The 15,813-nt window shown below is 43.8% G+C and overlaps 1 protein-coding gene across 3 annotated transcripts in view; it reads left to right on the forward strand.

The window, feature by feature from the left end:
* Window positions 1-5,071, forward strand: part of LOC118409319 — a 53,521-nt gene extending 48,450 nt beyond the window's left edge. For 2 of the 3 annotated variants that reach the window (XM_035810266.1, XM_035810267.1), the window contains exon 3: window positions 2,796-5,071. In XM_035810266.1, coding sequence (XP_035666159.1) covers window positions 2,981-4,057 — 1,077 coding nt within the window. In that variant the 5' untranslated portion in view covers window positions 2,796-2,980 and the 3' untranslated portion in view covers window positions 4,058-5,071. Of the gene's footprint in view, window positions 1-122; window positions 263-2,795 lie in introns of those variants that run through there. The other variant, XM_035810268.1, reaches the window with a different exon arrangement.
* Window positions 5,072-15,813: the final 10,742 nt, after the last annotated feature.

Consider the following 15,813-nt stretch of genomic DNA (forward strand, 5'->3'; position numbering starts at 1 on the left):
TCTTCCACACATGCTAACGCCCGGTTATTGAAGCACACACATACCACGAGGCGTCCATTTAGGTGACTAATGCCGTCTGGATGTTTAAACAGTCGACCTATCCACCTTTATAGTCCAAACACACCGTGTGTTTCCTCAGTAACGGCGACATGTTTAATATAGCCGTCAGTGTGAGATGGTTGCGCCTGCTGTGTGAGTAGGGACCAGGGCGTGCGGTGTTCACACGGTGTGTTTGGCCGTCTGACTCCGTACCAAAACAACGGTAAGTGTGAGCTGAACGATGTTCTTGCTCCCACCATGTCTTGTGTGGCGCAGGCTTGTCCTACATGAGCCAGCACATGGCAGTAACGTAGATGCTATACTTGCCAGTAGTCATACGACCTGATATAACGTTATATCAATAGAATATGCTATACGATTCCATAGTAGACAAACATTCATCCTCCATTTCTCCAGAAGAGTGAAAAACACACGGGGTACTCCCTCGATTTATATGAAGGTCTTCGCTAGATTCTTTGGTAAAATATACAGCTGTGCACAATCCATGTAATGTTGTATCATCACCTCCATTGACCCATCGTGTTTGCAATGAGTATGATCTCATGAAATTTGAAGAGGTTTGCAAATAGCAAAACCATCCGTTACTGCTTCATGGTAAACCGTTAGCTGCTAACATGTACATCGGGGTTAGTCTGTCCCATACAAATGTAGTCAGTCTTGCATCAGGTCAACGGACATCTTCACTCGTTACCTGCGAGAAGGAGTAATGGGAACTGGCAGAGAGCCAATGGAGATGAATGTAGCTTTATCAATAATGCCAGTCAAAGACAACATTGTTGTGAAATATGTTTATAGTGATATATGAAGAAGTTTTGTTCTGTTAGCTTTAGAACTAGGACCAGTCAGCCATTACTGTAGGTTTGAAACGGTCCTCCGGATACAAGTGTATACTGTATGTACGTGTGGTAACCGTATATTTTCATGTTTACCTGCTGCACATCTATACTCCAATGTCATGGCAACACAGCCAACTGTACGGACAAGTATGAGACAGGTTATAAGATTCCTTACAGTCAAGCTGTGACATTTGACAACATAATCCCACAGTTCCAATGATGGAGTATTGAGCAGTCGACAGGTCGGGCCGGTGATAGTAATTAGCTCCACACTGAGTGGGTGATCTGTTGACAGGGTTGTACCTTGATAAGAGCCGCTCAGTACATAGTCACCATCAGATGGCCAGGAACGCACGCTGGTGAATGGAAGAAGGCCTAAGAAAATCAATGTTGTGTTTCTTGTTACGGTCCTGAAAAAACTGGGTCAGTAGATAGAGATTGCCCTAATTTGTTAACAGAATGTGAAACAAAGGCAGACAATTTCTGTTCTGTTTCGGTGACGTGTTCAAGTTGACTCAGTCATTAATACATCAAAGGCACTGACTGTCGCCCGCCTGTATTCTCCAAGCAGAGGTTGTGTCACGGAGATATTAGTGGTCGTGATTTTCACCGGCTCGCTCTTCTCAGTCAGGGGAGTGAAGCGTTTAAAATCCCGACCACAGCTTACAGAATAGCACGCCCGGGCCTATCGGTACGTGTGGTAATAAGACTTCATTCAAAGGCACTAAAATGTAATGGAAAGAAGCCTATACCTTAGACCTTTCTTGTTTTCATCCATCAGATATCAAATGGAAAATTTTATGTCCCTTGCCAGTGGTCATCGTGGCCCAAAAAAGGCAAGGGGAGTCGGGAGGTTCCGATAACGGGCTATGGAGGCCTACGGAGAGTAAACGTTATTTGTTCTATTTACAGAGCTACGAGTGTTTTGGATACGTAAAGATGAAAGTGCGTTCGTAGAGAAAGATATGACGTCATCTCATTGAAAGAGGAAATCAAAAGGGTGGGATATAATTACATGGTACGTAATACCAAGATATCGTTACCAGAGCTAGGAACGATTAGCATGATGGCAACCGAACATGTTGCACACGAGTTCTTGTAACGCCTACGCACAGGAATTTTAGGAAATAATATCTGTATCAAACTAGAATGATGAAAAAAAGCAAAATGTTCTCATAGTACCAATAGATTCTGTACCAAAACGTGACAAATTATAAGTGGGTGGGTGTCATATTCATCCATATTTTCATCAACTGGACGTGCTTTGTGACTTATCATGTGGTTACCAACGTCATATATAACACATAAAAGATTATCTAATCAGTTATGGCTTTTGAGCACGACTATAACAGCCCGGCACGAGTTTATGACCAGGCCGGAACGTGCCTGATGACATCTGTGTTCCATCCTCATTCTCACCCTGAAGAGCTTGTTAAACAGGCGCTAGCGCGGGGATAAACCAGCCTCTTGTAGCCGTATCTTTGCTGTGTCATTAGACCTTGTACAAACACGGGGTGGGGAACTGTTGTGTGGTAGTCAACACAGCTCGCTTCCTCTGAATTGTAATGCCGTGTTCTAAATATTTACTTTCTTGCATGTGTTCTTGAGGGCATGACTAAGGTGAGAGGTTTAAACCGGGGAGGTATTTCTTAACACTGCCTGACAAAATGTTGAACAATTTTAAGGATTTTGTTCTTTCAGGTACTTACACGAAGAATTTAACCACCAACATAGTGAAAGTACAACCTGTATGACCTACAGGTGGTGGCCCTGGAATCATGTTACAAGTACTCATCGACAAACCTTTTCAAGTGAAAGGAATGTGTACCATTCCCTAACTTTGTTTACCTACGTCACACAATGTGTTTACTTGTTTGTTGCTACCGCTCCCATCCGCAGGTAAGCTCTACGGCCGCCGGAAGTACGTCATCAGAGGGCTGTGGCGCCGTCACGAGAAAACTAGTCTTTCCACTCTCCGTTAATCACCCCATAGAAAGTGGAACATTTATCTCGGCAGGGGGTGTGTGTAACAGGTGTACTCCAAACCTGAGGAGCCGGCGGTAGGAGTTGAATATAGAGACGGTATGGCCGGTCGTAGGATACAGAAGCTGATCCACTGTGATGGTGTCGCGAGGCACAGCGAGACGAGGACGGCGGCGGACAACAGCGTGAGGAGGGAGCTAGATGAGCTGGGGAAGCAGGTGAGAGTGATGGACAAGGAAAGAAAGAAGCATCTCCGACGGCTATCCGTGACGAGAAAGGACTTAGAGCGCTCCATGATGCGGTACAGTCAGCGGATGGCGGAGATCAGTGCACAGAGGGGACTACTTCAGGTACCGAGCGACTCCAGCCCTCATGGATACAAGACAGAAACACAGAGGGCAAAGAGTCTTACGGCTCTAGACAAAGTTGGTGTCCCGGACAGTCACACTGGGACAGCCAGAGATCCTCCACGTCCGAAGAAGGGGCAACTGTCTGGCTCTACCGGCGATTTACCTACACTTAGGAAAGATAGAAACATGTTACCGCCACCCGACATCAAGATCACCAAGAGTCAGGAACACCTGAGCCAAGAAAGATTCTACGACTCCTCCGATTCAGAAGGCAGTGTAGAAATAACGCCGTTGTTTGAAGCCCTGAATGTTAGGAACCAACAACAACCCTTCGTAGCTGGTGTTCAAAGTTGTCCGACTTCCCCTCTCTTTGAGAGACGTCCCAGGGCACACACGATCGGAACGCCGTCGGCACAGCTCTTCAACTCACGGAGCAGGAGTGAAGTGAGAAATAGGTCGGCGGGCAGACGAGACAAGTCCCCAAATGAACCACCATCACCACAGTCGTTATCGCCTCGGCTGGTGAGGAAACGTTTCCGTTACTCGGGGGCGGTGGAATCCGTGCCGGACAAGTTGGACACAGAGAGTAACATGTCGTTCGTGTCTAGCGGCGCCGTGACAGTGTCAGGACCGAGCGAGTACGGTCCACCGGCCGTGGAAGTGGAGCCGATCCGCCCGCTCTTGGGTCGGCACTCGGTACAGCCCAACCGTGTACAAAAGGTGAAACAACCCACTCGGAAACACAGCGCAGACTTGAAGACTCTGCTGACCAAGAGGGCGTTTTCCCGCTTAAGCCCTGGGGACAGTGGAATTATCAAAGAGATTTGAACCGTGAACATCTATTGCAGTTGCTGTGTGACTGTGTGCTGGAAAGCTGTTTTAAAAGGAATGCTTGTAAATGGATCTTCCTTGCACTCAACCAGAAAACGATTTTAAGACACCTGTTTAGATCACTACAGAAGTATCAGGATTATAGCAGAAGCATTGAGTCTTCTTATAGAAGATATAGAACTCTATGTTAAATCATTTGCCACACATTCATCGCGACAATTGTAGCTTGAACGGTTTCAGGTATACAATAGATGATGTTTGTGATTTCTTAAAAGAGTTAAATTTGTACATGCGTGCTGCGTTACTTTTTTTCTATGGCTAGTATCAAACCATTTAGTTAAGTTGCTTCTCTGGGGCGCCTCCTAACGACTAGACCTCTAATTACATAACCGAAGTGAAAGGGCAAATCCGCATTCAGACAGATCAACTGTCGATTCACAAGTTGAGAGACTCAAAATTTCATTCTGCCTTTGAAGTTAATGTAATCCTGAACCGTAGGTGGGAATATTTCCAACCCGTACGAAGTGTATGTATTCCACTCATACATTATCACACATAGTTCAAGAAAAGCTAAACTTGGGTTTATGTGCCTCTGTAATTTTTCTTTTAACGGCTAGATGGCAAAAGTGACAGTAGAAACACAGAGAAAGCTATTCTTCAAGCAGAGGTGTCGGTGGAGGGGCAAGTAGTGGCCGGAAATTTTTACGTCTTTCTCCCTTATACGGGAAGGGAGCAGACGTACCGCCCCCTCCATACCCGACAGAAACTGCTGGAGAATAGGAGAAAGCACAAAACAATGTGATTAGACAACATTGAACTTCACAATTCATGTATACATCTTAATTCGACCCTGGAAGCATGAACTTGGACAGTATACATAGATTACATTTATAAACCGTATCTCTTAGGCTATAGTGGTCAAAATGACATTGCCTTAGTTATATCCTTTCTATTCCAAGCCAAGCAGTTACTTATCGTTTATCATGTCCAATAAACCAAACGTGCAAACTACTCTCTAAAGTTTGTAACATTAATTATATTTCTCTTCACGTTAATCCCGGCAACAATACAACCGTCTATCATGTGTGGAAAACATTACATATCTCAGGAAACACGTTGGATGTTTTCTCTCGCTTGACTATAGGACCAAGCACTTCACACTAATCCCTCGGAATTTTATCAACTCTCAGGGTCTAATGTTCAAGCCCTCCGCACTTGTGTCTGTATAAGCATGTTTTAGTCATTCGTCTGGGAGGAAACGTACAAACCACTTAAACCATGGGATAAACAATGTAAAGCTGACAAGATCCTTCCTATTAGTAACTAGAGTCAGAAAAACGCGGCACGAACACGGAGTTTACTGAACCTACCCCGTACCGTGTGACAGATACGGCACGGTCTGGGTGTTTGTTTGCTACACGCACGTCGCTTCACCTGTGCTTATTGATGATTAATATTCTTCCGATCGGCATGATAAAGGCGAGATGAAGTCACCAGGTATCCCAACCCCGTTCTCAGGACGTGTGCAGAACAATTTAGGCACAGATAAGAAAAGTAAACACATTCTATGGGATATTAGAATTTGTTTAGTGAGAATGATATGTTGCGCTTGATAAATCAATTTAGAGACTAGTTTAAATGTACCTTCGGTGTGTTATTAGTTAATGATATCTGGCACAAATTCATGTCTGGCAGTTCTTGTTATCCTTGACCTTATTGGTCTAGTCCGCTCCTGAAGGCCGGTCTCTGACTCCTAGCATCCAGGTTTAGACTATCTCTGAAGAGAATCGACCATCTACTTCATTACATTAGTGAATTTCCCGTTACGTGTAGAAATCAACACTAAACGGTCCTATTCACCGGGTTGTTTTCTATCCATCCATCTCTGTCTGCTGTAACAGTTCCGACCTGTGACGAGTATGTGTTCGTTCACGGCCAATAACAACAAATTGTTAAGGGGCGTTGTTAAGGGCGCTTTTGAACAAACTTGGCTCTTGCCATAATGACAATATTTACCATCTTTCTTCCGACACCGTACGCGCCACGTTGTTTTCGACATCAGCTTTGCCGAAGCGTGAATACAGGTCCGAATGTGGATCTATGTTGACAAAGCGCTTGGCTAGTACAGTCCAAATCTAGTTATAAGTACAATGTGCCACCCCTCTGAGCTGCCAAGCAGACTTTTATAAGTTTGTTCTACCCGCACTCATGATCACATCGCGTTCCACCACATGACAACTGTGAGACGGTTGAGTACAGCCACACAAAAATGAGCCGTCTTTCGTATCCAGGCGTGTGACCTTGTACAAACACTTTTACCGGTGGGTTATTATGGCGATCAGGGGCACGCCAAGGCACGGGAAAGCTCACTGGGCCAATCGGGGTCAGTTGTTTTTAACGTAGTGACTTGGGCTTATTCAGTACAAAACAAGTTGTACTGAAAACGAGTTGTTGGCAAGGTATGGCATTGGCTGTATTTGAATGGGCGTACATGGGAAAAGCGAAAACTGGACAGAATATGTGTTAAACGCACGTAAATCTGAAGAAATTGACCTGCTTTCAAACCATATCTTGTCCATACAAGTCAAGTCACGCCGTATTCCACAGAAAACGCCATTCTGTCCCTTCCCTACCATACCTGTGGAAGGAGGTCACCCGTGGAAAAAGACGCACACGCCCTCCCTTAGCCTATTTGTAACGGATATGATACAGGTATGTCGGGAAAATATGTAGGTAAGCTACAGTAACGTAGCTGAGGTGACAAACCTAACATCAAAAATGAAGTAACGTTAGTTTGTACAGTGGGTCTCACGTCATGCAAAAGTATATGTCCATTCACGGCGGTTTTAACATGGTTTAATGTTTATGTTACTGTCGTACGCGTGGATTACAGTCTGAGGTAATATATCGAGTACATGCTGTCTCCATAAGCTTAGCCATGTTGTGTTGACCAATCCCGTCTTAAAGGTAATTCTAAGCCCATTTCATAAGCCTAGGATAACAAGAAGTTGATACACAACTAGAATGACTGACTGAAAGGTTGGAAGTGGTGTTAGCTATGTCACACGGTAGGCAAGTAGTTTTATGGGGAGGCCTCGGCTACGTGTAGAGCCCAGATTAGAAGATAATCAGAAAGTGTTGTGGACACGTAGCAAGACTTTTTTCAAGACATTGGCAGATGAAATGCAATTTTGTAGGTAAAAGGCACCGTAACAACAGACATCATTGTTAACCATCTGACTCTGGTCTGTTCTGCAGTATTGTCCAAATAAGGGACGTCACTGTCGGACGTTATTAAGCGCCTAGTTTCCTAAGATCCAAACAGATAAGTGTGTTTACATGGAAACGTGTACAAGCACGGGCCCAAGGCTCTCCGGTGGTGTTGGTTAGACAGGAGGAACAGCTGTTATTAACCTGACCGTCACATTATTCACTCCCATCAATTACAAGAACACCATATCATAATTGAGACCTGATATGTCAAGAGTAAAGTATGGGAAATGCCTTAACACCAATAAAAGTTCGTCTGAAATAAAGGTGTAAAATTCGAATATTTCATTTAAGACCGAAGTAACAATCTTTGTTGCTTGTAATTATACCGAAACATTTTGTCTTGCTTTTGGTGTGAAAGTTAATCACAATCTTTTCAGATTCACACAGAAGCGTTATTTTTATGATTATCTCAATCTTACCAGAAGGATTTCAAACAACCAAACATTTCAAACAAACAAACAACCAGTGTCCATCAACACTGTGTCTTTATCTGATATTCTGTGCCAAAGTAAGGGATGTGTAAATACGTTAGTTAATGAATCTCTTGATAATCAACAATAGGTTTATCTAATCCCTGAACCATTCACACGGCTGATTGTTGTCAAAAAAGTAGTCATATTACTGTGACAGTAGTTACCTTAGGGCAAAGACAAGATACACTTAGTATCTGTGGCGTTTGCTTTCATTAATTCCCTTACTAATCTTGTGGTTAAATCATCAAAGATTGTGTCTAAGAGAGAAACGATTATAAAAACAGTTAGTGCAACGTTTTAGTAATCCTTAGTTACAATCTTGATATTACAAAATGAATATGAATATGTCATAAATTATCTACAACTTAGCAAACTTATAAACTAGCCTCCGATATTACAGGTTTCAATTTTGACCTTCTGGAGGCCCGTATAGTTGTCTGTTTGGGTGATTGAAAAGGTAAAAACGCGCTCGGTCCTGCGGGCTTTTTTCTCACCAGAGAATCGTTCGGACTCCAGAAGGCCTTGCCTTGGAAAGACAGGGGCTCGTCCACTTCTCCCACCAGCGGGGGGAAGATCACCGTGGTAGTTCTTTTGGTGATATCCTCTTTTTCTTCTGCATTACTTTTGGGTTTCTCTTCTTTTGTGCCTTCTATGTGGTCGCGCACAAACACGTCGGAGTTCCTCCCGACCACAACAGCCCTTAACTTGTGCCTGGCGTCATGCTGACTATCTGGTGGCGGGGTTACTTTGTAGAAAAAGAATTTTCTCGAACTGGTTCTACTTCTCAAGCTTGTTCTTGATTCCATAACACCGTCCTCTTCTACAATAGTGTCCATTTTGTCGATGGATCGCCGAACTTTCTTCCCCTTTCGTGGCCTCCATAATTTGGAGCCCTTGTTTTTCCCCCTAGGCGTCTTGATTGTTGTGCGGTTCCCACCTGTTGTTACGCTTCCCCCTGAATCTGAACTCGACGTTTCTGTCGAACTGTCAGTCTCGTCTTTCTCTTCCGTCTTTGTACATGTTGAGTTTGATGTGTCAGTTTGTGAACTGTAGTTGGTGTCGGGGTCGTGTCGACTCTGCTCCCGACCACATTTCTGTACAAACAGTTCGGGGAGGACTGTGTCCCTTCCTCTGTGTGACGAGCCTGTCTCTCTGCCTGAGGGCGAGTAGGAATTGTCCTCGGTATCGTGTGCTTTCCTTCTGAAATCATCGGCTCTTTTCTTAGGAGACGACGGTAAAAGTCTGTCGTATGGCCCATGTGAATGGGACGTGTTTCCGTCCACCAAGTCGTACGTATTCACAACACTCGGACCCCTATCACCTTCCGCCGGGCGCACCGGTTGACTGCGTACAGCCGACCCCCTGGTGTCCGTGCCAGATAACAAACTCACCGGTACTTCCACCTGTCCGAGGGGCCTGGACGAGGCGTTCCCGTCAGCTGGGAGGGAACTCAGGCGGAGTCTTCTCGTCTTCTCTCCGCCTGGAGTCTGCCTTTTTCCCGACCACCTCGTCTCATTGATAATCCTCATCCGCTGCGAATAGGCCACCATAGATTTCTCCAAGTCTCGCTGAGTACCGCTGATTCGGTTCATCTTCTTCTTGAGCTGCCGTCTGTAGAAGTCGACCTTCTTCTCGTAGGAGTCCTTCTCCCTAGACATGGCATTTTCCGCCTGGCGCTTCAGCTCGCTGTACGTCCTTCCGTAGGACGACGCGGTCATGTCACAGGCGCCGCCTCCGCTCGCCATATTCTGCACGAGTTTGCCCATCCCCGGGGTGACGCTGATGTCTCAGCGCAACAGTTTGCGTTACTGTGGACCGGACTGACAGCACGTCACCACGAGGCGCACATAGACGTGCGAGTAGGCAGACGGTGTTGTCCAGGAAACAATAGCTCCAAGTCACGTAGTGGAGCGGTGACTCCCGCAACGCACACCTCAGTGATGCCAGGGTACACGTCCTTTCTCACACCACACCTTATACTTACAGAGACGCATGTGTCAGAGTAAACGTCGTCATCAAGTAAGCGATGGTCACAAATCGCAAACGCGTCACGTTCCCGCCTCATGATCTGCCATTATGCAAATAAGGTCGTGTAATGACAATAAAGGAGGCCCACCTTGCGGAAATGTCTGTGAAACAATGTTGTTACTGATCTTCAAATCTTACTCTTGTGTGCCCCGGACAATACTGGAGTCAATCCTGGCCGGCTGGCCTGATCTGTGGAAAGCCAACACGCTGTTTAAACAAGGTGTAGTGTTTACAAAACTCCGCACCACCCTGAGGCCTGCAACCTTGCCATTCATGCCTCCACTGGCGTCGTGTTGACACGCTCTGAAGTCGAATAAAACTTGAAACAAAAGTCAACTTGTTTTTGTCCCAACCAACAAAACGCCTGCTACATAAGTGGGAGGGGGGAGGCGACAGGATTAATTAGGCTTATGAGCTCAGATAGTGACAGAAGACCAATGTTTTCGCGGTATTTCTCTATTGCCCCTTTCTAAAGGTAAACTCCCACCTTTATCGCCAGATGAAATGCGTCTTAACGTCTAAAACAAGTTGGCTTCTTAGATCTTAAGGAACTCAAAGTAATGAGCACGTTCTTTGTGATTTCTAATGTTAATCAAATAGAAGATTGTGCGCGGATCAATAAGACAAACAGTTGCCCCCAGAGGTCGGCAGTGGTTACTGTACATGTCGGACTTTAATGCCCACCCGGAGAGTGGTTGTGAAGTGTTTGAACACACTGTCCACAAAGGAGGCTCACATTAACCTCAAGCTGCGAGCACTATTTGATGAAGTCCGTCTGGACTAGTCACCTTTAAGTTTCAGAATCTATCCGTCCTTTGGAGCCCATGGTTTCTCGTTAATCTACTGTATAACATATATACCGGTTTTGTTGTCATATATTGGGCATTTTCTTTCGTAGAAAACAACCTTTACATAAAGATTTATTTCGTATTTCTATTTTGTAGCTGACCGTACGAAGTTGACCGTTAATGATGATTTGACCGAACGTCACTGTATTTTTTGTTGTGTCAATAAAGCTTCTGTTTATCCCGGTTTGGCCGTTATGTCTTGGGTTCCAAGCATTCACTTTCACGGAAATGACCTTTGCATAAAGACCCTCTTGTCGCAAGTACTTTATAATCAGCAATTTCGAACTCGTCTATTTGTAGACATTGTACCACATACCCATGTAGCAATTTATACTAATACCACATAAAGGAAACTTCAGTCCCAACACCCCCTTTCCCTGGGGACGATGTCATAACTGTTCGGGGATATGACTTGATTTGTGTCTTCCGGACTTCAACTTCACGCCAGAGCCGTTAACGTCCTTTAACATCGCCAGGGCTTGTATTTTAATCAAGAACGTACCAGTGAAAATTGTATTTCAGCCGGCTCATTGTTATCAGGCTCCAACCACAAATCAACCATTATGAAGGACGTATTACGTTTCATATCCATAATATTATAACAATGAAGCACGGTTCTAGTCGCCATGTGCCCTAGTCACAAGTCCCGGATGTAGTTACACGGTCATGATGACTGTCGGTAACCAAAGCTAGGTTCTGTTTGTTCGGAGTTTTATGGACGGTAACGCGGTTTGCTCAGGTACAATTATGGAGCCTCTCTGAGTTTATTTGCTCCCTTTTGACGACGTTGTAATGAGGGGAGAACGACCAAGCACACACAACAGCAACAACATTATACCCTGTGTACCTGCTGAATAGTAAAGGAGCAGGGTGGGAGAAGGACTGCTTCTTTTGATTAACTTATGTTCTCTTCTAATGGACTAGCTTCATTCAAGTTAATCCTTCGCATCCCACGGCTAATCCCGGTGGCAAACCTGTGTTCAAAGTGTACATTGTGCATGAATATACAGATAATGAACGAGAAATGTATTATCTAGGAATGGTAGAGTAAGCGATCTTTGGTGATAAACTGTCCCTTCACACTTCAGAGCAGTCGCGGTTGATGTAACTGGATCGGGCGACCTCTTGCGGGGGCTTTCCAAAATACAGCTGCAGAGTATCATGTGGCATGCGTAAGGCAATGATTATTTGATTACATGGATGACATCCTATGGGGACGTAAAAACTGATCCGACCGTGTAAAGAAAGATAAAGTTGGACAAAGAAGAAAAATAATTTATGCTTGTCCTTTCACATCTTCCTCTTTGACTCGCTGCTTCTTCATCCTCTCTGAAGTCGATGTCTTAATTTACTTCCCATCACTATGGCCGTCGACATTTTTATCTGTGTGTGGGTGGAACCGTCTGGATTCAGCGTTATGGAGCCACAAAGTGCACAGGTCGATCACTTATTCACAATAGATCGAATTCATGATGGCCTTTACTAAGCGCCTTGAGCCTACCGCCTACCGTGTCTCATCAAACGTTACCAGTAATTGTGTAACCACGGCCCGGAAGCCAAGGTGGCGATATCTATAGAAGTTGGACTGAGGAAAGGTCACGACTAACTTAATGAAAGTCAGATGGGTAAAATGCCTTCAAGACGCTATTTGCCAGATTTTCTGGTTAACGTCGATTTTGGTTTCCCTGGTGTGTGGCATTGACTCTGCAGCAGGACATCCGGGTTTTGTATCTTTTGTGCTGGGCATGTGATGGAAGGAAGACGTGGTGTGGGTTTGTCCCCTAGCAGCTTGCTCTGTAACTGCGAGAGTTTTGTTGAGAATGGATAGATAAATATTCGGTATGCAGATAGCTTACACAAGGTACACAGGGAGCTGTAAACACGAATTATGCAAATTAGATCTTAATTTGCACAACTGATGGGAGAATATTATGATTACAGTATTTTTCATGACCTTAAAACAGAATATTTAGTATAGAACATACCAATTCTGCATGAATTGAATAAACACAAAATTGCCATAATTCCTTAGTGGTAAATGGTGAGAATTACATACCTGTGGTTAATGTAAGTTAAGATTATGTAAATGCGCATTCAATTTGCGTAATTGATAAAATTTGAACACGTCATTCTACCTACGACGTGTGTCATTTTAGTAGAGAAGACCACTATTCAAAAGACATTTCAAATATGCCGCTAGTAGCCTTATTTACATGATCAACAAGACGAAACAATTAATCTACAAAGAATCTAAATATTTCACAAAGGTGTGCGTTCTCCACACTCTTATTTCAATGGTTTTAGTTTCGTCTTTTGACATGCGCAACTACCTGTTATTCATGATATCGCTTGAAACATACATGTACCGAGAAACATTGATGAAAAATCGAAATTGATACAGCATTTTGTGTGTAATTCAACGTGATTTGTCCTGCGTTAATTAACACAATAATTTCTCAATTAGGTTATACTTGTTTGTTTACGCACATTGACTAATAATTAATGATTGTAATGTTTGTATTCATAGCAATTATCCTCATGGGTGGAAAGGAAATCATTTTCATTCGACAGTTTGGAGTTTGGATAATTCGCCTTACTGCTCCGAGTCAAGATGTGCCGTTCTCTGGTGAGTTACAATCCATGGTTACGATAATGAGATAATTAAATACCGGTCGCCAATGTCATAGGAAAACAATCTCTTGTCGGGGGCTTTCCACAGCTTAAAAGACACCAATGCCGTACCAAAACGTTGTATTAGCCTCGGAATTCAATGTTTGCGAACAAGTACTATAAGTTACAATACTTCTCACCTCACCCGTCTCAAAACTGTTGTCCATTGATCGCTGTGTCTGATCTGCATAGTTTATCTAATTGCATGAGGAATGCAAATTTACATAACATTTTCTATTGCAACAGAAATGAGAAGAACATGCTAGAAAACGATTCTACGACGTTTTCCAAACTCCGACGTCAGATCGTAAAAGACATAAACTTAATTTCCCTTGTCAGACTCTCCAAAAAGGCTAAGCTAAGCTAAGGTCGGTCAGGTTTTGCTGGTGTCGTGAGGTAACCAGAAACACAATTTTCCCTAGGACTTTCTATATCATTCAATGTGGTAACTTCAAAGACTGCTCTTTAAAGAAGTAGATTTCCTGACGTTGGAAGGTGGGCGGAGGCACCCTTTTACCGCCTCTAGTGCCCACGCTTCGCCAGATCTGCCGTCAAGCATTTACCAAATCATAAGCACAAAAACGTCATCGGTCTCAGCCACAAGTCACAACTCCTTTAGCGACAAATCCAAGTATCCGAATGACTAACCTTTGAAATGAAACCTGCCAGTATATAGCAATAATACCCCAAATGTTAATCCATTCATGCGTACTGCCTCTGTACTGTAACAGTTGTAAATGTGATTTTCTTGCAATGTGAGCCTAACATTTTTTTTAGTTTATTGTCTGTGCATTCAGCCAACTTATTTTCTTAGTATAGCATCATGAATTTCGTGCAAAAGTTCCATCTATTCTAATTAAGCTTCTACTCTTGCAAAACGAAATACCCGTGTCCCTGTGGAGAAATTCCAATATGCCCATGTTCTGAAGTTGAACGGTTTCCAACGCAAAAATTTGACCTACGCAAATTTTGACGGTCCAACTCCTGTAGTGTAAAGGCACGTGTTGGCACGTAATCATATTTCTTGAGGATTAATTTTGATGATACCAAAGTGTGCGTCAGAGAGTGCAAATCAGATCAGAACGTACGAATTCGAGCGTTTGCGAATCAACAATTAGAGGGTATTTCTGGATGCGTGATTTCTAGGCAAGGGAGGAGATGAAATAAAAAGGACAATTATCCGATAGTGGAGATTGTCGCCTCCGTGCGTCATACGGCACAAGGCGCCTGAAGATACAGACTGTGTACGTAACCCTGTTTTGAACACGCGCTTCAAAAGGCACGACTCGTAAACTCTGTAATCTAAACCTCATTTGCTTTACTTTGATCAATAGTTTCAATTTCTGCCAACCAAACGAAGTTATGATATGTATTGCTGCTGAATTGTAAAATGTCTTTTTTTTTTTAGAAATACACACCGACGTCCTCTTGTACAACTCACCACCTCATCGTGCCCACGAAAGATAGTAATGTATACTTACACAATATAACGCAGACATACATAGTTATCAGCTGAACTCCATTCCATAGGCGTTTATTGTAATCCCCGCAAATTTTTCAAGCAGAAGTCGTCAGACCGTGTCTCTGCTNTTGTTGGTAGTAAAGATGTGAAAAGCTTTTTGTTGATTTCAAGGAAAATGTTCTTCTTTCGGAAAAGTAATGTGAACATTCAAAGATAAAATGTAGTTGACTTCCCACTGCTTTCCCCTAACAGTTTTTAAATGTTCTCTACTCAACATGCATTTTTTTACCGACACCTTTCTATTTCTAGGGAATGAGCACGTATACATAAAGTAGACCTTAGCTCAAAATCTGTTTGGTATAGATAACTTTCCATACTGTAATCAGCTTTAAGGTTTTGTATAACCTTAATTTTAGTATTGACCGAAAAGTTGTGCCGGGAGGCTATACAAAAATATATGTAGAAAGACAGATGTATATAAGAACAGTGAGAGAGAGCGAAAGAGAGATAGAGTGTGCAAACTAAATGACAACATATCGGTAAGCAGCAAAGACACCAAACAAACAAACAAACATCAACAGGGAGAAATACAAAAAGGAAAAGGGGCAGACAGACAGGGAGGCACACAGACAGGGAGCCAGACAGACAGGGAGCCAGGAAGACAGGGGGCCAGACAGACAGGGAGCCAGACAGACAGGGTGCCAGACAGACAGGGAGTTAGACAGACAGGGAGCAAGACAGGGGGCCGGACAGACGGGGAGCCAGACAGACAGGGAGTCTGACAGACAGAAAGGGAGCCAGACAGACAGACAGGGAGCCAGATAGACAGGGAACCAGACAGACAGGGAGCCAGACAGAGGGGGAGCCAGGCAGACAGGGAGTCAGACAGACAGGGAGCCAGACAAAAAGTGTGCCAGATAGATCTGCCAGGGTGCCAGATAGATTGATTCAGCACCAACTTGTCTTGTTTAAATTATTTTTTCTGTATTCATTTTGGTA

This window comes from Branchiostoma floridae, chromosome 2, assembly GCF_000003815.2.
Source record: "Branchiostoma floridae strain S238N-H82 chromosome 2, Bfl_VNyyK, whole genome shotgun sequence".
In the NCBI taxonomy this organism is placed as follows: Eukaryota; Metazoa; Chordata; class Leptocardii; order Amphioxiformes; family Branchiostomatidae; genus Branchiostoma; species Branchiostoma floridae.